The sequence below is a fragment of the Ctenopharyngodon idella genome, chromosome 10, assembly GCF_019924925.1.
Source record: "Ctenopharyngodon idella isolate HZGC_01 chromosome 10, HZGC01, whole genome shotgun sequence".
NCBI classification, from domain to species: domain Eukaryota; kingdom Metazoa; phylum Chordata; class Actinopteri; order Cypriniformes; family Xenocyprididae; genus Ctenopharyngodon; species Ctenopharyngodon idella.
Window position 1 is genome coordinate 34,374,568 of NC_067229.1, and position 25,917 is coordinate 34,400,484.

General features: G+C 36.5%; 1 protein-coding gene across 3 annotated transcripts in view; it reads right to left on the bottom strand.

Moving 5' to 3' along the window:
- cadm2a (cell adhesion molecule 2a) overlaps window positions 1-25,917 on the bottom strand; it is a 477,303-nt gene that overhangs the window by 32,296 nt on the left and 419,090 nt on the right. For all 3 annotated transcript variants that reach the window (XM_051907565.1, XM_051907566.1, XM_051907564.1), the window contains 2 exons: window positions 8,150-8,302; window positions 3,868-4,005 (listed from right to left, as the gene is read on the bottom strand). In XM_051907565.1, coding sequence (XP_051763525.1) covers window positions 3,868-4,005; window positions 8,150-8,302 — 291 coding nt within the window. The remainder of the gene's footprint in view (window positions 1-3,867; window positions 4,006-8,149; window positions 8,303-25,917) is intronic.

Sequence of the window (25,917 nt, forward strand, 5' to 3'; positions counted from 1 at the left end):
TGCAACGGAGGAAAGGTTCGTGGAGCTATGGCAACAATACTTCTACCTTTATGAGGTTTCCTCGAAGGACTACCATGACAGAGTGGAAAAGAAAGAAACGTAGCTTCGGTTGTCATTGTTTGTTTACGCTCTCATTTTCAGAAGTCAGTCGCTAGTTCCGCCTTCTCAATGACATCACGCATGTCATTAAAGACAGCAAGAGACGATTGGTTGGGAAGCATCACATAGTCTGACGTTTACAACACTACAAGAATTTAGGAGTCAAAATCAACATATTACGTAGTCTGAACCCAGCATAAGACATTCAAAATTTTTCAATTCACCTTTTCACTCCCATTGTTATGCTGATAATATAATTTGCAATTAAATATTTTGATTAGAAAAATGCAAAATAAGATTTTTTTCTACAGTGGCACCAGACTTTTGGACTCACTGTATGTACAAATGCTGCATGGACTGGGGAGGAGGTGGCTGCTAAGATGAAGTCTATGTAATATTTGTAGGTTAGTTTAAAATGCAATAAACAGATGCACAATTTTACTCCAATGATGAGAATAAGGAGTCGGAGATAGAGAGAGAGAGAGAGAGAGAGAGAGAGAGAGAGAGAGAGGCATGTGAGAATGTAAGAGGTGGTGATATTGGATTCCATTACAGCTGTCAATTTCACACACACAAACGCAGAGCATCTTGGGCTCTGCATACTCGGGGGGAGAAAGTGTGAGATGTCTTGCATCCTAGAGACCGGCACAAATTTAATACCAGGCTGAGCGTTGCTACAGTCCCAGAGATCCCACAATAATGCAACTGCTATTCCCAGTCCAGGGTTCCAAAATAAATGCGTTTATCACAGTTCAGCCTCACACGGCGGAGGAGAAGTGCCGAAAACAGCAATGACAACAGCTGCCACGGCTCACAAACACAGCGACAGGAAGACCGCAAACACAAAGGCAGACAGAAAGAAGCACTACAAGAAAACAACAGGCCGATCAACTGGAGCGAGCACAGCCAAAAAAGCAATATCCTTTCGTTTACTTACACCTCTCTGCCATGAAACCAAGACAACCAGACAAAACAAACTGAGCTAGAGTGACTCACATTATCAAATCACTCCCTGTTATTTCTTTTGTGTTCAGTATTTTATTATATGTAGTGCTTCATTGTGTTAATTTAATTTAGTTAAAAATCGATCATTGACATGACACTTTTGTATTATTATTTATTAATTCATTTATAAAAATTAATACTTTTAATTAATACATACATTTCAATATTTTGAATTGATATTTAACATTGATAAATTATTTATTAATTTATTTTGTATATTAAAAATGCTGTTTATACATACAATATTTTTAATTTCTAAATGAAAATTTTTGATTTTGAAAAGAAAAAGTAGGTAGCTAGATATATACATGTGTGTGTGTGTATATATATATATATATATATACACATACACACACACAAACATGTATGATGAAACACATCTCTCTGGGGTCCACTCTTTTTCTCTTTCTTGCATCCTTGAAATGTGTTATTGTCTTATTGGATCCATCCATCACAACACACATTCATGATGAAAACATCTAAGACTGACACTTTGCAATCAACTGAGAGCCTATAAACTTCACGCTTTATGAGACTGTGGACTGACGAGACACCTTAGCAAACCCCTTCTTGAGTTCACGGTACAGGCTATATGCTGCATTATCTGAATATATTTACCATATGCTCCTTTCTCATTCTAACCACCTGCTCGCAAATTCGTGTTAGGTAATGCCATTCTTGCATTTTTGATGGATGAAATGTCTTTTTCACAGACTCGCATATGATAATTTGCACCTGCATTACAAAACACATCTAGAGAGTCTAGAGAGGGAGCGAAAATTTCAGTGTGAATGGTCATATTAATCTCTGACCTCACGGCTGGAGAAAAATGTAGCTGAATTAATCAAATACATTCAGAGTTAATTAAAAGAAAACAACAGAATTTTCAAGTAATGTGAAGAAATGAACTATCGCAGCAAAACATTAAAAATGTTCACATCTAAATGTTAAATGCATCTCTTCTTTTCTACAAACGTGTTGTTTTGTTGCTTTAAATAATCACTGTTAATTAAGGAATACATCCAACCTAGCCTAAACACCATGATTGTTAATGAATACGAAGATCGTATCATTAATCTGGGACTACAGCGAGCCTGAGTCACGCGTAAGGAGATCAGGTATCAGTTTCTTAAAGGAATCTCAAACAAAGCAGCTTACTTTTCTGCCATTCTCATCTGAAACATCACTGATCCCTTAATGAAATGAAATAAGCTGTGAAAATCCTCCCCTGACCACAAATTCTGTCTGTTTATCAAATGACCAGAGGGACTGACCGCAGATGTAATATATGATAAGGAGCCTAATCAGGATCCCTGTTCTAAGTCAAAATTATAAAAACCCTTGACTAGGCACTGATAAGAGGCTAAACTTTCTCGCTCAGGCTTTAGGTACTCCTCTTATTTCTTTCTTTTGCTCACAGATTAAAGGAGTAGATCACCCCAAAAATGAAAATGTCCTCATGTTTTTCTAAACCCATATCACTTTTTATTTTTCCTTCTGTGGAACACAAAAGGAGATTTAAGAGAATATTCTGGCCACTTTTTAAGTAATGACAACTGGGACTGTCAAGCTCCAAAATAACCAAAAAACAAGCATCATAAATATTGACTTGTGTACTATATCCTAAAACTTTCATTGGTACGTTCAAGAGAGTAGCAAATCTTTTGAGGCAGATCTTTTCGATGAATTAGTTGATCTGGTTCACAAAAAATGATTTGTTCATTCTTTGACTCAATTTGGTTGCAGAAATTAACAGCTCACTGGAGGGGAAAATTGTCTGTGAATATTAACTTATATTTCAATCTGTCCATGACACAAAGCTATCATTTGACTTAGAATACAGTGTACAAGTCGTATGGATTTTACGTCCTTTTTGAAGCTTGATAGCTATGGTCCTCATTTATTGTAGAGTTACTGCACAGAAAAGTGAAACTAGTACAATATTTATTAAGATAAGAAAACAAAACAGAATTAGGAACCACGTTTTTGGTTTAAAAACATGAGGAAAAAGTTGAAAAAGTAATTTTAAGAATGCCATGTCAAGTGCGAAATGCTGCAAAAGACATTAGCCACTTGTGCAATGGTTAAACACATCCATCTATTGCAATTTTACATAGAAAATTATAAAAAAGCAGTGAAGTGAAATGCAAAAACGTGTCCTGTGTAAACAGCCCTTTAGGTTAATTATTATTAATGTACATTCAATGTATGATTAAATAAAAATTTTTGCCGTTTAATACAAAATACAGCAATTTACAGATAAACAAGCTAATTGCTGCAAAACAAAGTCATTCCAAAGACATAAAAATGGTTGAGCCATGCTTCATCCTCTGGGGTTCACTTCTTCCTCACTGTAAAGGCCTCTCCCCAAGGTTCCGTCCACCGGAGACACAATAATCAGTCAGCGTGGGAAACATCGCCTCGATGCTAATTAGAACCGCTGTATTTTTAGAAGTGCAGCAAACACACGAGTCACGACAAAGGCACTCAATGCCATCTGCATCGTATGCATGGCAGAGAGAGTTCCTACTTAGAGAATTCTTCACATGCATGCTTTCATTCTCTCTTTCTTTCCGTCTGACTGAGATGGGACATTTTTATATGGTGATGGATTTGTGGAGATGAGTAGTTAGTACATATTTCACTGAACCTAAGCTTTCTTCCATAGTGAGTTTGAAATATGCACTCAAAAGTAGTACATCTTCATCGTGATTTGTCTTATAATGTGTTAATGTGAGTTTGTATTTCACCAATATTCCTTACCTTTAATCTCCTTCTCATTTCTGAACCATCGGACATCAGCCGCAGGTTTGCTGCCAGAAGTCACACAGGTCAGAGTGATGTGATCGCCCTCTATTGCAGGCTTGGTGAGTCCATTGATTTCTGGTTTCTTAGGCACACCTTAATATGGAAGGAAAAAGTGCAGCGAGAGAGAGAGAGAGAGAGAGAGAGAGAGAGAGAGAGAGAGAAAAGTGAGAGATAGCTCAGCATTTTAACAGAGTTCAAAATATTAACAGTAGGTAAGTGTGAATTTAATGGAAAAAGATTAGAGATATTTTATTTATCATCTTCTATGAATTACTCCAGTCCTTTTATTTTGCCTGGGGTTTTTTTGTCGTTCACTGAGGTTAATTTAAATTTAGACCCTTTTTTGTCAGTGGTTATTTGATCATATTATTGCAGAGTTTAACTCTTTCCCTGCCATTGATGGAATTTTCCGGCTTTCCGTGTTTTCACTGTTATATGGTAGGGGCGCTATTACGCATCTTCTGAAAGAGTACAGAGTCTCTGGATCAAAACACAGACAAAAAAGGAGCAGAAACAAGCGATTGCTTATGCACATTGTAGTCTTTGAAAAAAAAAAAGAAAAAAAAGAAAAAGATTTTCTCAGCTTTTTGTTTTTTTTTTACCCACATACAAGTGTTGATAAAAACAGAATGCATGAAGCTAGAATAAAACGTCTTTTACTCCAGTCTTCAGTGTCACATGATCTATCAGAAATCATTCTAATAAGCTGATTTCCTGCTCAAGAAACATTTCTTATTATTATCATCAATGTTAAAAACAGTTGTGCTGCTAAATATTTTTGTGGAAACCTTAATACATTCTTTTTAGGATTATTTGATCTCCTACTGACCACAAACTTTTGAATGGTAGTGTATCAATATGAGGTATACTTCAACATTAGATTACTATATTGAACAAAGACTGACTGTCATTAGACTACAATCCACAGCAGTACATTTTGAGCCAACTTAAAGCAATTGAGCCATCAATCTGTTAGAGGGTAGACATAAGGCCCGTTCACACAGTATGTGTTGTTATATTCCCTCTCCAGTATTATTTAATTGATAGCTTATGTACACATGAAAGCTCTACTTATAAAAAAGATTCATTCGACTTGTTTAAAAGCAATAGTCATATAACATATCCTAAAACAATCACCTAAAAGAGAAGACAGTGAACCTCAAACATTTGTTTCCACGTACAAAAGCAATCAGCATTTCAATCTTACAAATATTTCAAGCACACAGGAAATTCTGTGGCCCACAAATACATTACTGTGTCAGGAGCTTCCTCTCTGAGGTAGCGGCCTGAGACAAAGAAAAATCAATAGGGAACATTAGTCAGGAAAATTAGATATTGGGTTCTCTTTGATTGAAGATGAGATCAGACGTTTGGCATTCAGTTCACAGGCCTTATTGCTCCCCTGAGTAAGAGGCCTTAATCACATTCCTAAGAAATAAATCAAAGCAAAAACAACCACAATGTACTATGCATTAAAAAGCAACAGAGTAAATACATCAGTCATTCCAAAGCAGCGTGGCCTGCAACCTCAGCTGAGTGCCGTACTGTTTTTTAATACTGTCCCAAGATGACAAGAAATGTGAAGATGCCAAGCTGTCGCTTCTGACCGATTCATTTCTTGATATTTAATACACAAATGTTTTATACAAAACCACTTAGGGTCAGATTCACTTGAGCCACTTTGCTGTGTCATATTTCAATGTTTGTGCACATTTGCAATTGATAGTTGAAAGCTATAAGTCATCAAATGATGTATTAATCGACAATTAGTCTAGTCCCAGTAAAGTACGCTGGACTACGCTAGTCTGCTGCAGAATGCTACAGGAATGATGTATTTTTGTAGGCCAAAACCCAGAAGCAAGTTAGCATTTTAGCACTTCGGGTTCCATTGTCCAGAAGTCAAAATGGGTTTTTGGTTAAATGCCTGAAATAAAGTCTATGCTTAACACAAGCTCAAGATATTTTCACATTTTATTCTACATAAAATACATCAGTAACACCTTCTTGTGATTTTTTTTTTTAAAGCTTCTACTTACTAACAAGTGCCTAAATGGCACTACCATGGATGGGAAATTGAACACAATCACACCGAACAGGTAAACTCATCTCACCACGTTCACAGCCTATTTGCAAACTATTCAACTTAAAACTTGTTTTTAAATAACGACTGAATAATGTTTTTAAATAACGACTGAAAGAGTTGTCAGAGGCTTAGTGATGGTGACAAAGTCATGTGACCATGGTTTAGTTCGTTTATAGCCTACATTGTACTTTTTACTTCTGCCGATTGTATTCATGCTTCAAAATTCATAAAAGTTGTGTTCATTTGTGAATATTATCACGGTGAACAAAACGTGTAACAATCAATCTTTTTTAGTCACAGAGCTTATTTTCTGCAATAATCCAAGAGCAGATGGAAAAATTATATTGGGTTTTTGTCGATGGAACCAGAGTGATGCTAACTTCAGCTCGATCAACAAAGGATGTTAACTCAGGAACATGTTGTACTTGTGAAAATCACAACCCATAATATCCATTATAAATGTGACAAATGTAATATACATAACAACGTTGTCAAATATTACAACCATGTAACAAAATGTTTAAATAATAAATAAGCATTGTGTATATTATTGCATATTTTTCCTAGATATTAATTGCAACATGGAAATTAATTTTATCCATTCATGTATTCACAATGAGCAAAACATTAATGTAATGCAGGCTTGTTGACAGGGTGTACAACTGTAATGATTTTAATGGTGTATGCCAACTAATTAAAATGAGACTAGCTAATTGGGCTTCTAATTAATGCAGAAATGTGGCATTAAGCACTGTTTGTGGACTGTCACAGCTGACATTAACTCTGGTATGTTTGGGACTTGATTCAAGTCTGGTTGACTTTTGATTGACAAAAGTAGTAAAAGTTGATAGAGGAAACTAATTAAACTTCTTTCTGTGTCATTTCTCAACACTGTTCTGTGATCATCTGTGTCTTTGTTGAAGGCGACCGGGTGAATCAATTTAATTAAATCCTGATCCAGGCCAAAGTTAGATTTGAAACGCCCCCACTGAGGTAAAATTCTAATTATCTATCTACTTTCTGGAAACTACAAATTTTGTCATTTTCTTTTGACTTGTTAATGGTTCGGTGTAGCTCATTTAAGAAAATCCTTAACCCAGTTTAGACTGGTTGCACACATTTAGTAACGATACAGCAATATTTCTGTCCTCCACGAACATACATACATACATACTGTTCAAAAGTTTGGGGACGGTAAGATTTCTTATGCTCACCAAGGCTGCAAATAAAGGCTGCTTTATTTGATCAAAAATTCAGTAAAAAAAAAAGTAATATTCAGGGCTTGGACAATAAATCGATACTTGATTTGCGATACTATTATTCTGGATCAATTTTGATATTTTCCGAATGTATCGCAATTCTCTCTCGAATCGATTCTGAGCTCAGTTTTTAACAACAGATGGCACTCTAGGCTAGATTTTAACCGCACACTCAAATGCTCGAAGAAGAGTGCTGGAGAGCGCTTGTGTGTTCGGCTGAGTCATGTAAGTGGTTAAATATACTTGTACCTCGGCTCAAAATGCTTTTATGACGTGAAATTAATGTAAACACAGATCACTGCGAACACGCTTCAACCTTTTTGAACTTTATGAATGATTAATTTAGGTTTAAGTGGTGTGTTTAAGGAATTGGAAGCAAGCATGATCGGTCTTTGTCTTCTCAGGTGTGAATCACAGCATTATTCATGAAGATTCATGCCTCCCGCATACTTTCTTGACAAAAAGTGTCTTACAAAATTTAAATCAATATATTGTTTTATATGAACGAGTAGGCAGGATAATATTTACATCATTTACCCAGAAGTCTTGTAAACACATATTTTGTATTTGTTTTGTGGCCGTATTTCAGTGACTTAAGTTTTTTGTTTTTTCAATAACCACGCATAAAGTTATTCTCTCAAAAATACAAACATGTACATACATGTTGCTCACATAATATGGTAGCCTAGTTCGTGCTGAATACAGTGTAATGACACTTTTGCCATTGATATGTTTATAAGCAACTGAAAAAAAGCACAAATGTCAGGGCATGTCAAAACTTCTCCAGGGCCCCAAAAATCCTCAAACCCCAGAGGGTTAAGACTAAATAACTCAACGCTCCAACTGGCTGCATTAGGATGTAATCCTACACACAGTATGTAAAATGATGTCTTACCCAGGACAGTGAGGAAAGCCTTGGCTGTTTTGACAGGCATGGTGAAGAGGGAGCAGGTGTACAGCCCCTCGTCTGCCAGCGTGACCTCGCTGATGCTGATCGTCAGCTCCTGCGACGTGGCTCGGACCAGCTCAATCCGGTTATCTCTCAGCGCTGTGGGAACAAACAATCAAGAGAGCACCATTAATTATGACACCTTCATTAGCATTTGCCACACACTGAAGAGCGGCGGATTCTTTGTGACATTCCCGCTATTCCTGAAAGTTTTAATGCATGAATACTGACCAAAAGACGAGACATAGAAAATTTTACTTCCAAAAAAATACAATTTTAATCAAAAAATGAATTAACAACAACAAAAAAGAGCATGTCATTCTATGATTATCTTCATAAATTGTGCTGAGTATGAAGATCAATTCCATTGCTACAGGGAAAAAAATATTTTGTGATGGCTTTCTGTCAGAGGGCAAATGGAATATGGATCAGTCAAGATTCAAATCCAACATCACTTCAGTCAATAGTGTTCAGAATGAGCATTGATCGATTTGAAACATACATGCTTGAGCTCTCTAATCCTCATTTACAAACTCAGTATTTATAACATTTGCAGGTTCTTTACCCAGTCGAGTATGAATAAAAGTAAAGTTCAAACTTATTATGAGTGTGACCTCTGTGCAAAAGAGGCCTAAGGATACGGTTTCAGTTATTACACCTTTTAGAGTCCGTCATCACACAAACCTAATGAAAAGGTCAAAATGCTAATGCAAAGGTCAAAGGCTAACATCTGAGATGGGCCATAATTCCTGAAGCATCTTTAACACACTTTGTTTAATGATAATGACTACAGCAGGAAAAAAGTCTGGTGGATCATAAGATATTTGCCATGTGGCGGCACAGTTTAATCAACGGAGACAAGGTCACTAGTTCTAACCTTCTGCTTTCCATAAAACTCACTCAGACATTTTGAGCCTCATTGACGCTCTGTAACAACCTGCCAGAATATTCGTGGATGAGCTTTATGGATCTTTTTCCCCAGGAGAATAGAAAGAACACATTCTCATGGTCAGTCATCAGTGTGACCTTTCAAAGCTCTCTTAATAAAAAAGTTGATCAATGCCTTAGCCTTTAGCTTCGTCATACCATCTAAAAACTTTAAATTGAATACAGCAGTGTTAGGTAAGATACTTTAAAACTGCATTTAAACTAGTTTAACTATAGTCCAGGTTATCTTTTTAAACAATACCTGTTACTAAAAAAAGTTATGTACATTGAAGATATTTAACATTTAATGGGCAATATCTTTTAAATTTATTTTTGCAAATATAAAACAGAAAAATAAATATATTTTTAATAATTTTATGATTTTTAAATAGTCTATAGTATATTATAAAATATAACTTTGTATATATAATATATTTACTATATATATATATATATATATATATATGATTGTTTATATATTTCAATGCAGGGACACAAACAAGTTAGTGAATCATTTAATTTACAAGAACTGTACAAATGAACTGATTCACTAAAATGAATTAGACTTGCCAATGCTTCATATAAGATAAATCACATTCTAGGTTCTAGGAGAGTATATTTTATTATTCAGTGAGTTTATGTGGTTTTAAATCAGTGCATAGTACAGTGTGACCAGAAAATGCTTTTTTCCCAGGTTTCTTCACGTTACTCATTGAAAAAACTAAACTGTGTTACAGGAAAAGCTATTTTTAAAACAGCAGCTTCACTACTTTTAGTTATAGAAATTCACAGAAAAACAGAATAGAAGCTTTACAGAGATGAATTTCATTATGTGATCACAGCAGGTTAAAGCTCTCAGCCAGATCGAGCCATAAACACCAATTACTACGTTAAAGGAACTTTAAAGGAAGTGTAAAGTGGAAACATGCAGGCACACTCCGGGTATCCAAACAAATATCCTACAAACCCACCTCCACACCTCAACAAGGCCTCTTGTAGCTTTAATGAAACAGCCTAACGGATGTTGTGTGTTGACCGTGTTTTCAGACGCGTCTCCCCAGAGGTCTGAGTGCAGCTCCCTCTGGACAGCAGCATCTCTGAGGTAATTGAACATAATGAGGTTCATTACAGGAAGAGAGGCAAGCCAACGCAGGAATGAAAAAGAACTTGTGGTACAAGCTGTTTTTAATGCCTTCCTGTCGTCTTCCCCAAATGAAGGGCATTGTAAATAATGTGACCACCATGGCAGTGGTGTGTGGTGGATTATGCAAAAAAAAAAAAGTTAAAAAAAATTTCAAGTTCATTTTGATTCGGACTTGAATAGGGCTGGGTAAAAAAATATATATTGATTTTCAGATTAATCATAATCTTTATATATGTCCAATATCAGTTATTAAACTCCCAAAATTGACCTTTTAACAGCTATTTTCAGTGCAATTGGATTCCCGAACAAATGACTCTAATAACCATTTTATTTTAGTGTATCAAAAACACACAACTTGACCAGTGTAGTCTGATTCACAAACACATGACTCTTATGTAGGGTTATCAAAAGTACCGACTTCAGTACCAAGTCAGTACTGAAATTTAAAAATGTGACAATACCAGCATTTCCCCTTAGCATCCCTAATATATCCACTGATAGACCTATCCACTGCAGACGCCTGCTTTCAAATGCTCCCATGTGTATCTGTGTAAGCGCTCTGTCTATTTACAACATGTTTTTGAAGCGTTGATCATTGTAGCTAATCACAGACATATCTGTTGAGCGTGTGAACACAATGGCCAATCAGAGGTGTTTAAGAATCCGCTCAACAGCATTCAAAATGCATTTTAAAATTTCAGTACCGACTTGGTACCGAAGTCAGTACTTTTGACAAAACTACTCTTATGAAATGGTTCTTTTTAATGAATGAAAAACATACAGTCAAACCAAAAATGTTTGATATATTTTTACTAGTAGGTGCAGGACACTATAGTTCATTTATGTAAGTGAGGATAGCAAAATAAAGTAAACTGTGACATATTATACCCAAAAATTCTTCATACAGTGGACTACCAGTAAAATTGATAAAAATTTAGAACCAAAAATTATTCAGACACTTTGACCTGACAATGTTTTGCTTAAGTGTTATCTGACATAATTAAGATTTTTTTTTTTCTGACAGTTATTTTATTACCTTTTTTTTTTTAAAACTATAGTGAATAAACTGTATTAATGAATGAAATGTTCAAGGTGTCTGAATAAATTTTGGTTTGACTGTACAATGTGACCAATGTAGTTTTTAATATTTTTGAAAGAAGTCTTTTATGCTCAGCAAGGCTGCATTTATTTGTACTTTATTCCTAATTCCATTTTATGAACAAATAACTCTGGTTCTTTTAATCAGTAGTTAAAAACATCTTTTACTGGTTTGAATCTGTCTGAAACAGCATTATCAGAAATGTTGGACAGTGTTACTTGAGAAAAATGAGTTGTTTACATGCTATTGAATCTCATATTTCACTATACTAGTTTAGTTTTATTATTGTACAGCCAAATTTTCTCATTCCTTTTTTTTTTTTTTTTTTTTTGAGGAGGAGGAGGAGGCATATAGGCAAACCCACATGCACACACTTTCAAAGCCACCAAAGAAGCACACCCCAACACTCTTCAGAATTCAAACCGTAGCGTCTGATATTTGGCTCTACATGAGTTGCAGCAGCATAGATGCTCTCTCTACTGAATCTAATGCATCACAAGTATTCAGTGGAACGAAGGCTTTGCTGGGCATACGCATACATATTGAACAGACTCTGAATTGTACACATGGTCAGATGACCATTGTTCACTCCACAAATATCTGGAAGCTTATGCTGCTTGTTCTTGGGCCCTAAGCCCGATCCCACAGCCTGAATCCGACTGCTGAACTAAGAACTTCAGGAAAATGCCAGTAACTTCTGTCAATTCTGGAAATACCAAACAAACATTGTGTTCCCACTGTAGAACATCTCAGACTAAAGCTCTGAAACAGGAATTTTTAATCTTCAAGAGGCCATGGACCCCCAAATATAATCATCCTTGGGTGTGGGACCTCCATCCTAAAATTTAAAAGGCAGCTATATATTTGAATGTATAAAGACCCAATATATACTATGAAAAAACTAACTTTTTATAACTGTCTGCTTTTTTGCTGTTGGAGATTAACAGGTAATAACAGATGTTAAATGTGCATTAAATATTTCATTTTGAATAGATCATTCCTTGAGAAATCAGAAGTGAACTTCATCATCAAACTTCCTTTAAGGCAGAAGGTCAAGTGGTCACATGTTAAACTGCATTTTAATGCTGCAGTCAAGCTCAGCAAATCAATACAGCAAAACAAGTTTGAAGCATCTATGATGATGCTTATTTATCAAAATATATGCAGGTTTTGGCACACCCAGAATGACAGCATTCGACATGAAGTGTTTACGCTCACATGCGTTGACATAAAAGTAGTCACGCATCTACGATCTCTCAAGGGAGACATCTGTTTCATTTATTGACACTGTTGATCTTGCAATATTCATGAAGCAGTTCTGATCTTCAAAAAGCCTCTTATACACACATGATCACACTAACACACAAAAGGTTTGACCAAAGATCTAAAAAAAAAAAAAATTAGAGAAAACACAGATGCCCTTGATTAAGACACAGATCTTCCCAAGCCGGCAGGGAAATGGTGTCAGATTGCTCTCCGGTGGATTTCACACTTTGATGAAGTTTCCTGTCGAGTCTCTAAAGTGCTAATTTTGTTGCACCAAAGCCATTAATTAATGACGCATCTCCTCAAATTGCTGGGGAAGGTCGTTAGAGCCGGAGTAAAATAAGACAAGTTGAAGAATGTCTCTTATAATTGATAATAAACTCTCATAGCATAACGAAGACTCCAAACAAGCCATTTTTTTATCTACAAAACCTCTCATCAAAGACTGCACAGTTCAAACAGACAGGATTACAGAGAAGAAAGCCGACTGAAGTGAGGAAAAGGTCCTTCGTTTCTCCCTAGAGCTAATGGGAAGCTAAGAAATGCACTTTACAAACAAAAAACAGTGACACTGTCAGATAATCTGCTTGATTTTCATTTCACTGGGGCTAGTAACTTAAAAACGACTATTTATTGGTGTGAAAGCTTTTGTCATTCCTTTTCATCTTGGATGGAAAAAATGAAAAAAAAAAAATGACGCTGATAACCATATTGTATTCCAGTTCGGATGCACATGGCAGAAATGTGAAGGAATTTAGTCTGGGTGCGATAATGACAGAGGAAATGATCAGAGTCTATGTGGAGTCTGACAAGCCGTTATCATAAAGTTACACCCATTCTTTCCCCTCATTAACAAATGATGTTCGTTAGAAAAATAGTGCCATCCATTCAGCAGTGATTGAACAACCATCTAATTATCATGTTTAATTATACCATAAATCAGAGCATGATTGATAAATAAGTACCACCCTCAGAATCGCTAATGAGCTCTTTCATTACATCTCACTGTATCAAGCCTCTTTCAGAGGAAATCCATCCTGTACCGTGCAAGATTTAACTACAGCGCTGACATGGTCACAAGGAAATGGGAAGTCAAATAGAGGAGGAAGCCTCTTTAATGTTTTATCTCATATTTTTTCTAGGCTGTCTGAGTGACGTTTCTGATACGAAAGCTCAGGCCGCAAGAATCTACCTGTAGCTTAGCACTGGCAACTACCTGTCCTGTCATTCTTTTGTAAATTGTTTTAATAAGAAATGACCTGCTATGGCCAATATGCCTAAAATACTGTGCAATGAATCTGTTATTTTATACTAGAAGGCTTTTTTGAAGATCTTGCCGGGTCAGATCTGAGCATCGTGGCAACCTTAAAAACAGGCTCTGTATAGCTTTGTAAAAATGTTAATCTCCATTTAACTTGATGAACTCAAATTTAATTTCCTTAAAAAATAACTAGAATTTTTTATTTATTATTTGAGTTCTTCATTTGTTACTCAACATTTTATATTGCTACAATTTTTTTTTTACTTAGATTGACACGATGAGCGCTGAATAATCACATGACAATACTGTATATATATATAGATAGACAGCAGAATGGCTGAGTGTATTTAAAGTAGTGCCGCAAAATATTTGCATTCAGAGTAATACAAAGAGCTGCTGCTCTGTGCTTTTATTATTGGTATTATAAATGTGAGCAGAAGAAGCATAAGTAAACCCCCACTCCCCACCCCATCCATTGTTTCCATGTCTCCCAGACTCCAGTGCCCCTTCTCAAAATAAATTCACTACACTAACCTTCCCGGCTCTTCCTGGTCAGCCCAGCTTCTAAATCTCATCTGACGGGACTCTTCCCAAGGCCGTCACATCTCAGTAACTCTAACTGACATCTCAGCAGCCCCTCCACGGGGAAAAGCACCAGGCTTCAGAGCCACTCTGTTTTTATGAGGCTGCCAGTCCAAACAACAAAATACAAGTATTGCCCCTTCTTGCTTCTTGCTTCTCTCTCTCTTATTCCTGTCTCTTGTGGTCTGCCAATCCGCCTCCCCATCTTTTTCTTTTTTCCTTTATATCTGGATGACAGACTATATACGACATGTTAGTGGTTAACATTGTGTGGTTTGCTTAAAACAACAGGAAGAGGATAAATTGATTTTGCTTCATAACATCTGTCTTTCTGCAAAACAAACTATATTGAACAATACCAGTCAAAAGTTTGGACCACCTAGTCATTCTTTTTTTTGTTTTGTTTTGTATTTCTAAGTCAAACCCAAACTGTCTTGCAGTAAAACTTATTTTCAAAGTTTTTAAGTTTTGGTGGACCTTTTTTTTATTATTGTTAAATATTCAGTTTTGTACAGAAAATATGCATTTACAATTATGGATGCATTCTTTGAGATAAGAAACAACGTATCAGATTTCAAATTCTGTCAATTTTATCAGGAAAATCAAACAATAAATGCCATTTTAATGCTCTCTAAAGTTGGTATAACAGTGTTATATCTGTTCAAGCGGCAACACAGAGCACATGTGAACTAATCATCTCTCCCACTTTACTACCAGTTACAGTATGAAATAAACATGAATGAACATCAGAAGGTATGTTGAAAGATGCAGTACAACTTGCTGAAATATATCATGCCTTAAGTAATCATGTTTCAATCGTATAAAGACATCAATAAAACAGCTTGTGAACAATGTCTGCAAACGCTTTACATCAGGAAAGCCACTCAGTGTCCATAAACTTGTTACTTCACTAGAGAAATCTAAATTCAAGTTCTTTACTTGTTTTCAACTCGTTTTTAGTTAAAAGTACAAAAAAGTTTACAATTTACATGTACTTAGTGCTTACTAAGTCTTTAGATCCAGGGTCCCTAAAAGCTATTTAGAAAAAAGCCTGAAAATAGCAATACAAAATATTTAAATTAAATAACATGATTAATTACGTTTTAAATTTTAAATTTTATGTTTATTTATTTTGATTAAATTTTATTGAATTAATCACAGATTCAATACATACAATAAAATAAAATAAAAAGTTTATGCAGTATATATATGTAATTACTATTTAAAAAAAAAAAAAAAATATATATATATATATATATATATATATTTTTTTTTTACTATTTCTGAACATTTTAGCTTTTTTCTGTAAAGGTTCAAAACCCCTGAAACAATTTCAGGCCAGTGCATCCAAACATTTGACTTGCAGCACAGGTAGTATCATAAATGTTTGTGTCTGTTAGCACGCTACAGAATATTCTGTTACAAAGTGTGACCTTGCGCTCTGAATCTGTGCCAACACATCTCTTTGAAAATGACCAGCTAATAGTTTATATTAAATCAATTTCCCACGGGGCAATGGAGATTGCGGCTATTATTGTTGCGGTAAATTATTTTAGCATTGCTGAACTAGCACTTAGCATGGCTTAATGGTGATTTGTATTCCGTATGCATTAAGTGGCAGGTTCGCAGATTGCTCCAGAGCAGCCTGACGCTGCGAACATCTCCCCAGCTGAACACGCCTGCCAAATAACCGAGAGGTAATGTCGTTACACGCACTATCCATCAAAGTGCACATGCTCTATACGCACAGACGCCTGACCTCAAACACACGCGCCTGAGACGGCGGATCCAGCGGCCAGGGAAGACAGCAGGTGTTGTGGCTGATACCTTGCTAGGTTGAGTCACGCTGGCAGGGGAATTTACTGCACCATTGGCTGTAGTGATGGGGTGTCACAGTGGGATTTGGGTGTCATTCAAAGAGCAGGCTTTGTTAGAGCCTTTCAGGATCGCCTTGAGAAGACAAGCACCACGCTACGCTCCACACTGGCCTTGGGCCATAAAATCTGACAGTACATTGGCCCATTACGATGTGGAGATATCCCTATTGTGTCTCGGAGGCTTTTTTGAGCCGTTGTTTCCCTACAGAGGGAGGACTGGGTGTGGAAGGGACAGAAATATGACATGCTCCTCAAGTTGTGAGACTTCAGAGAGTTTGCTTTTTAAAATCACATTTCATATATGAGAGGAGCCCAAAGTGATACTCAGTTTTTCAGACTGCTGCACTTTTCTGTCTGAGTGAGGTTTAAATAACATGTTTGATGTTTAGTTGCAGTGCCTCAGTGCTGTTGAAGTGTGCTAGCGCTGTGATCCCGAATTAACTGTGCTCGTCTATCCCCGCTGGGCATGCTTAGTTAACCACACAGACGGGCTAGCTGGAACTCTGCTTGCCTGTAATGCATCCCGAACATGAGGACGAGGTGAAAAGTTTAACTCTCATTGATAGACTTGAGCTCGGCAGTGATCGTATGGATTACATGGTACATAATGTAAGCGTTGTTTGCCATCAGATCAGCTACCATATTACTTGTTTTCCTAACCTGAGAGTTAAACTGTGGATTAAATTATACATGTGCATAACATTAAGATGCCGTTGTACTAGCAGTGTTAATCGTGTGAACGCAATTACAGATGAAAATGTTTCTTGACAAAGGGTTTTTTGATTTTGAATGAAGCTGAGATGAGAAATACACATCATGATGGCAATTAAATTATTTTAAAGTAAAACATACTGTTGCCAAAAATGTGAGAAAAACACTGCAACATTAAAAATGCAATAAAATTTTTTGAAAGTGTTAAGATAATTAGCTCACATACACAACATAAAAAACAGATATTTTGCTTTTTTTGTCCATACAAATGGAAGTCAATGGTAACCAAAATAAACCAAAATACATTAGAAATAAAGTTTTTAACGACATGAGGATGAGTAATTGTTGACAATTTTAATTTTTGGGTGAAATATCCCTTTAACACTGTTTCCATCCAAAGTTGCCAATTTAACTTATGCACAAAACAGGAATATCGCATAAAACATTTGCAAATAAAGCACCGATTCCATCCGATGTGTTCAACAGAACAAAATCGTAACTTTCTGGAAAAAAAAAAGCAAAAAAAAAAAAAGACAGTTGCTGCAATCGAAGAAGCCACTGTGACTCATTTTTTCGTACATCATAAATGACTTGCGTCTCAGAGCATGCAGACCAAATGCAATACGCTGTCATGTTATCTTGCTTTTGGAGGCGGATGCCTGATGTTTGTGAATGCAATCATGCAAGACAGTTCTGGGAGGTAATTATACCCAATCATTCTGACGACAGACTTTGGCTTGGGCATTTCACAATGACTAAGCCAACATTTGAGATGCTGTGCACTGAAATTGGTCCGCTGGTTAGTCCAGTTATTCAATCACATCCTCTGTTGAGGAATGCTACATGAGTTTTTTGTTGCACATGGAGGGATTTATTCTGTAAATGTGTAGTTTATGTGCATGTCTTCTTATCAGAAAAAAAAAAAAAAAAAAAATGACTCAGTTGAGCGGTTTTTTATTTTTTTTTATTTTTTATTTTTTTATATGCACATTTTTAGAATTTATGCGCATCTTGGCGATATCTCAAAATTTTGCATGAAAATAGGTGGATGGAAACTTAATGTCCACCTGAATTAAGGTAATTAATCAGCTGGTGTGTTCCAAAACAATGACAAAATTCGGATTTAGGAGATATAAGCATTCAAAACTTACAGTCTCTCACATCCGTTAAAATAAATCATGGATTTTCATGACATCAACCTGAACTTCAGCTTCTCATCAAATCTTCTGTCCAATCAAATGCTCTCTAGAATCTGAAGTCCCGCCCCTCCTACACTATAAATAGATGCTGAATCTGCGGCTGAAATCGGTCATTTGTTCACACATTTACTAGTTTCTACATGGTAAATATATGTAAATATGCTTTCCATTGAAGCGAATGAAGTCCGTTTTCGCGTCAGTGTCACGTGAACCGCCACAGCGAGAGCACAGTCTGCTCTGGTCCAGAGACACGAGAGCACATATCCGCGGACCACGAGTCAGCTTAGACCACAAAAGGTATCGGGCCCATTTGAATGCCGTATTTTAAAGCGATATAGAGGAGATTAGGAGGAGAAACAGTTAGAAATTAGAAGGAAACTGAAGGTTTTACTGAGTTTAACGGCTCTGGCTGCAGTTGTGGTATAAATGAAACACTATTGGCTATTTTTAAAAAGGGGCAGAGCTGTTTGTTATGTCCCGCCCTGTCTTCCTGTTTCTGTTGTAATTGCATCAACACATTGACTAATAATGCACGTTCCAAGGCAATTCAGTGGGCCTTTAACTATTGTGTACAACATATAGAGAGGGGACATCAATGAATCATAAAAAAAAGGTTTTATTTGTCATTTAAAGACTGACATGCTCGTCATATTGCTGAAGACAAACAAACTTTTCCTTGCAAAAAACATGTTGAATTTTGAAAAATAAAATTAATTCATGTACTTTAAGAGACACAATACACAATCCCTGTTCTTAAACCTGCTTAATCCCATGAGCAGACCCACTTAGAACATAAGCTGCTTTTTTATCCTTTTAAGAACCCATAAAATGGAAGCTGGGGAAAAACCTGAATTCAGGTCAGAGGGAAGTTATCCCTACAACTTTTCTCCAAGTCTAAAAATGCTCAAACTAACTTGCCAGGACTATATTTGCCTTGGGGAGTGAGAGAGAGATTTCCCAGCAGTATGGAGTGTCTATGTGGAGCCGAGGCCTCGCTTCTGAGCAGTGCTCAGCCAACGCTGAGAGCTAATGAGGCCCTGTCGGTAAGCGTGTCTATTGCAGAGCCACACAACACTGTCAGGAAGTCAAGGAGAAAGAAAAGGAAGCTCTTACTGCCGTCATATTATGCTAATGCATACACTTATTACCCAAACCTGTGATACATTTGAAACTCTATAGGGCCGAGTTAGCAAACTCGCAGTACCATATTGTCCGTTTAGCTGACGGTTACAAAAAGAGAAGTTTTTCTCCTTGTCTTTCGTCCTTCATACATTGATATGAGGTGAGGGTCGCCATAAAACGGCCTTTTAATTTTTCATTTATCTTTCTTTTGCACTCCTTTCGTGACTGTTTTACAGCCCTAGGTGAGACGAGGGCTTATTTCGCATGCTGGGAGATTTATAACAAAACCAATGCTGGCAAAGTTGAGGCTAAGACAGAGTCTACGTCTTTTTAACCACCATAAAGAAAGTGGGGGAAAATATACGATGGTTTTATCATACACATGACAGCCAAAGTGTCCAGTATTTCCAAGTTTTGAACTTTTGGAAGGGACACTCTCCAACTCTGTTCAGGCAGAGCAAATTTTAAATGCATCAAAGGCCTGACTAATAGATTTCTGAGCAGGATTCAGAGCGCAGAGAGCGGCAGCACGGGGAGATTGATACAGTTGAATTATATATTAGCTTTCTGAAGAGTTTCATATTCAGAGGACTGCTTTGTGATTGCATTTGAGCAGTAGCTTGACCGTGCATCTCACTGGTCATCCATAACTCAAATTCCGATGGTCCGGTTGTGAGAAATATACCATGAAATATTTCAATAAATGTGCCATGACTCACCGAGTGGAGAAGCTTGCGGAGGTGCGAGACAGCCAGGCTATCTCCAAATGCATCTATGAATAAAACCTCCTCACGTTGAACCGCAATACAGAGAGACTTTTATCGGAAACAAGGTATAAAAAACCCTAGTGAAGTCAAGCTTATTGTAATGCTTCTTATAACAGTCAAATGCAAAAGACTAGACAGAAAAGAGATTTCATGGAAAGTTCAGTTCAGGCAAATCTTTTTTTGTCAAGACAGGCTTGAGACAAGCAGACTGACAGCTTGTTGTCTGATTGCTTCTTCCTGGATGCTGTGTATACTTCTGGGATTGTAAGAGTAAGAATATACCATGGATCCTTCCTGATGCTGCTGGTCTTCTTTCAAAATCTTTATCAGCACACAACTGGACACCAGCCTTCCAGCAATTTAGCCACAAGGATACACCACCTACTACAGTGCAAGAGTCAATGTTGTCAGGTTTACAGTTTTACTAAGGCTTTTTGGGAAGAGGACGAACTGTTGTGCCTTTTTCACAAGGCAGTCAGTGTTCAGGGCACATAAAAGGTTGTCAGTGAAATGGACACCTAGTAACTTAAAGCTATATGTTGTTTCCTCCACTAGACCACTGATGCGCAGGAGGCAGTGAATAGCTGATCTGAGATCGATCTGAGTCTATCTGAAGTCAACACTGATCTTTTTTGTTTTGCTGACAAGTAAAGAAAGAAGATGACAGCTGACATTTAGAGTTTTATGCTTAGGTTGTAAAACTACAAGGAAAAAAAAAAAAAAAATGTGATAACTAGTTATGTTAATAATCATTTTCAGCATCATTACTCCAGTCTTCAGTGTCACATGATCCTTCAGAATCATTCTAATATGCTGATTTGCTGCTCAAGCAACTTTTCCTATTATTATTAATATTGAAAACAGGTGAGCACCTAAATTTTGTTTGAAAACCATGACATTTTTTTTCAGGACTCTTTGATGAATAGAAAGATCAAAAGAACTACATTTATTTGTAACATTGTAAATGTCTTAACTCTCACTTTTGATCAAATGAATGCATGGTGAATGAATTATTAATTTCTTACCCTCTCAAAAAAAATCTTACACCAAATTTTTTAACAGCAGTGTATTGAATTGGCCTTAAGTGACACAAATGGCATGTGTTTTGGAGAATGACCCATCGAATGCTAGTCTGAGGCCTCAGAAGGTCTAGGACGCAGCTGCAGTGAGGTGCTTAGACTAAGTGAAGATCATTTGTTAACTAGGGTCTGGGGTATGATTGTGTTGAATGAAGTCAATGAGCAGCATTATGATATAGACTTGATGCCCATGTTGTGGAGTGCCAAGTTGACGGCAGTTACAATGGCATCATCTGCGGATCACTTGTGATTTGGGAATACTGGTCCACTTCAAATAGGCTAGTTAACTAATTAAAGGCAATATTTTGTGTTATGAGACATGAAGATGAAATTAAGGAATGCCAGTATAGAAATCACACCAACTTCACTCAATTACACAAGTCGCATTGAACTGTTGAATCACTGTAATAAAATGAAGTTGCAGCTCAATGATGTTTGACTGGAGTTGTGAGCTTTGTAATGCAACAGCTGCTGACTGTTGAAATCAGTGCAGATGCAGAGATCAAGCCTTTAAACTGGTGCTTGATGGTTAATTAGAAAGTCGTTAACACAGGGCTGGGAATTTGGGACCCCTGCACTGGGCTCTTGAGTCTGACCTGAGTTCCAATACAGTCATTTTCTTTCAGTAAAAATGGCTCACTGAAAAGTTTTTTTAGGCACCCAAAATGGTCTCTATCTATGGCATCACAAAAAAACAAAAAAACAAAAAAACAAAAATCCATATTTTGACTTAAATTAAATGTTTTTTTTTTTTTTCTGGAATGTACATCCCTGCATTAAAAGTTACAATAATAAATTTGTAATATTTATTGTATCTGTAAACCATATTCCTAAAAATAAAGCTTCCAAAAGTTTTTTTTTTTTTTTTTTTGCAGCGGCTATTTGCACTAAGCAAATAGCAATATATTCTATTTACACTAAGTGACAATAGCAGCATTTTCTTAGCGATATGCTATTTACACAAGGTGCAACACAATAGTGATAGATTCTATTTACACCATGTAAAAGTATCAGTTCTTTGCAATTACAGTAAATAGTAATTAGATGCTATCTATACTTTATATTGGCAGATATGTTTGCACCTCAGCATTTTTGTACATTAACAGGATGCAATAATATCAGAGTGTAAATGATTATATTTATTAAAATTATTAAATGGATGCTGCCTTATTGGAAGAATAAAAACCCTCCCTACACCTTCCCCTAACCCTACCCAATAAACACTTTTAATATTATTAAACACTCATTCACAGTTTATTTCCTATTTTAGAACATTATTTTCATTTTTATTGAAAATAAATGCGAGCTCGGCAAAAGGCGGATTTGAACCTGCGTCGATCGCATTAAAAGCCAGGTCTGCGAGCCTTACTCTCTACTGCTGCACCACTGAAGAGGTTTAATTTTGCATGTCTTTCTTAAAACTTGACCCAACCAGACATTGGTGGGCGGAGCTAGTGTAAATAGTGTTTGCCAACAAGGGACGCTATTTGCACAGTGTAAATAGACACTCTGTTTTTTTTTTTGGTTTTTTTTTTGCAGTGGTTCCTTAAAGAACCTTTCAGTGGACAGTTCTTAAAAGAACCATTTTTAATGTGAAGAACATTTAATAATCTAAAGAACCTTTGCCAGTATAAAGAACCCTTTGTGCATTGAAGGTTCTTCATTAAACCATGGATTCCAATAAAAAAGTTATTTTTAAGAGCGTATGCATCCAGTATCATATGTTTAAACAGAGGTGAATCTTTAGGATAAAAATTCACACTTGAAATATAAAGCGTGACTTCATTCTGAGACCACAGCGGTGGAGAGTGTCTATTGCTGCAAAACAGCCCGTTTCGGAAAACATTTTCATCTGCTCATGCATGTAGAAAACTGAGAAATTACATGCCACTCAGAGAGGCTACACTTACAGCAACCGAGCAATTGTTTCTCAATAAACAACGCTGTGCGCATACAGAGGAGAGAGAGAGAGAGAGAGAGAGAGAGAGAGAGAGAGAGAGAGAGAGAGAGAATGTTGCTCTCTCTAAGTCACTCAGAATTCATGAATGCCAAACCTGCCTGTGAAGTGCTAGCGGGCATTTGTGTAAACAAATCACATTGATAACACATATCTCTCATACACACACAATAAGTATTAAACATGGACTATAATGGCTAATACCTCATTCAATTCCAATACATTATTCATACAAAAGTTGAACCTGTGAAAAATTATTCATAAGGATGTTGAGCCTTTCAGACAGAAAGCTGCTATATAAATGCATGGGCATAACATGAATAGAACAAGCTCTTGAACATACACATCTGGCCATTTAAATCTAACTGGAGAGCACTTAAGAAGGGGGAAGATTTTAAGCACAAAATGCATTTCTCTATAATCCACAGACTATTCTGGAATATTCTGGGTTTAATACAAGTTAAACTAAATCAACAGCACTTGTGGCATAATGTTGAGTTGTCCCTTGCTTTCTTTAAAAAAAGCTAAAGTAAAAGATGTGATAGAAGTGAATGGGGACAATTTTTTTTTATTATTTTGTTGTTGTTGTTGTGTTTAAATATGTATTATTTGAGCTGTAAAGATGTTCTCATCATACTTTTTATGTACTTTTTGTTTTTATGTTTATGTACATTTACTGTTATGTATATAACTTTACACGGAAATGTGATTTCTCATGCTAAAATCATGTTAACATACTTTGTTTACATCTTCACACTTTTTGAAGTTTGATTATTATTGTGGTAATCAACATTATGGCCCAAGTGTCGTCGACCTGTATTGAACCCAGAATATTCCTTTAAATATTTATAAATGTGAAAGAAGTGTCACTATTTCTGTCAGTAAAGTTTTGTTAGAAAAAGTGACAGTTATTAAGTGCTGGAAAAATCGAGTTTCATAACCTTACTAACGAATGCAAGGTATACTGCAGAACAAAAGGGAGAAAAAAAAAAAAGAGTAGGATGCAAGAAAAGAAAGAACAAAACCAAAACAAACAAAAAAGAAGCCAACAAGCACACACACACACACACACACACACACACACATACACAAAAAAAATCTACAAAAACAGGTTGCATGAATCTCATGAGGATGTGGCAACTGTGCATATGTAATTATTTGGATAATTCATATTTCATGCGCTTAAGTCTTTGATAGAAAAACCTACATGCATAGAACTGTCTTTGCATCATCCTAAAACAACTTCTCAGCCACAGTTGCCATGGTCACAGAAAGACATCACAGTCCTGAGCAAAGGGCCTTATGGGTAATTAGTCAGATAGGTACAGAGGCTGTGAGGCAGGCGGCTCTGTGGGATTTAGGCCTTACTGATCTGCTACCCCTGACCTGAAAGAGTAAGGAAAAGGTAAACAGTGCTCTGCTCTTTCATTCCTTCAGTTTTTCTTCTTTTTTTCACTCTTTCACCTTTCCCATGCAGCTTTGAAGGTCAGTCAGGCTTAGATGGGGGACAAAGACTGAGAAAGTGAACATGACCATTTTTCTGACCCAGAAAAAAGTCTTTTCATCAGGTCACCCTAACATGGTCTATGGTACGTCAGATTTAGAAAATCTTATAATTAAAGTCAGCTTTATTCAAAAGGTCACAGTTGAATATAAAACCAAAATGAAATGATCCATAGAACCTTTACTAAGTCAAGTTTTATGGTGCATGGACATTTTTGCATGGAAAATAGCGACCAGCATATTCTTCAAAATGTCTCTTTGTATTTTACACTACCGTTCAAAAGTTTGGGGTCAGTGAGTTTTGTTTTTGAAAGAAATGAATACTTTTATTCAACTAGCAGGTAAAAGTGACAGTAAAGATATTTAAAGCTGCACTCCGTAAGTTTTGTCTCTTTGTCGCCATCTCTGTTTGAAACCTGCAATTGCAGTTATTTGCGGAATTATCATCTTTACGTGGGTTGTGCATCGGCACGGCTCCTCAGCACGGATGAATATAATGTTTGCTGTCAGTTGCCACACCGGTGTGGATACTGTACTTCGGAATCACAGATTCTACGTCTTGGAAGTATGACCAAAATAAGAATTTTCACTGGAAAGTGTCATCTGAACAAGTAAAGTAACATGTCTGCCACTTTTGTTTTGAACAACTGAGAAAAAAAGCACAATAAATCGCGCTACCAATGGTGATTAAATCTAACTATCGCTTAGCTCGGATCACGTCAAGCTGTGCAAATTATTATTACTGTCATACTTTGTTCTCAAATTGCTAATGTTAACAACATCAGCATTGCGTGACTATGTGTATTTAGTGTGTATTAGCATTACCTGTAGATTTCAATTTCTGTAGTCACTCCGCAGTCTGAAGTCTGTTTTGCTTTTAACTATGGGTGAATCCCCAGTTGTCACTGATGATTGTCATTTGGACCTTTCTGGATTACAATCCACCATCAAAATGATAAGTTTAATTATTCCAGCTGCTGTGAGAAAAGGCTATAAATGATCCGTCACCTGCAGCATCCTCACATGCCATATATCCTACTAGCTGTGACTCCTTCTTTATGTAAACAGACGTGACGTAATGACGCAAAGACAAATGGCAGCATGCTCAAATTTCCCAGAAACCCACCAGTACCACTCTAATTAGAAAACATTATTACAAGCTTACCGTTGTGAACTGGGCTAAGGAGATAGTTTTGAACACTGGCTGGTTATGTACTTGC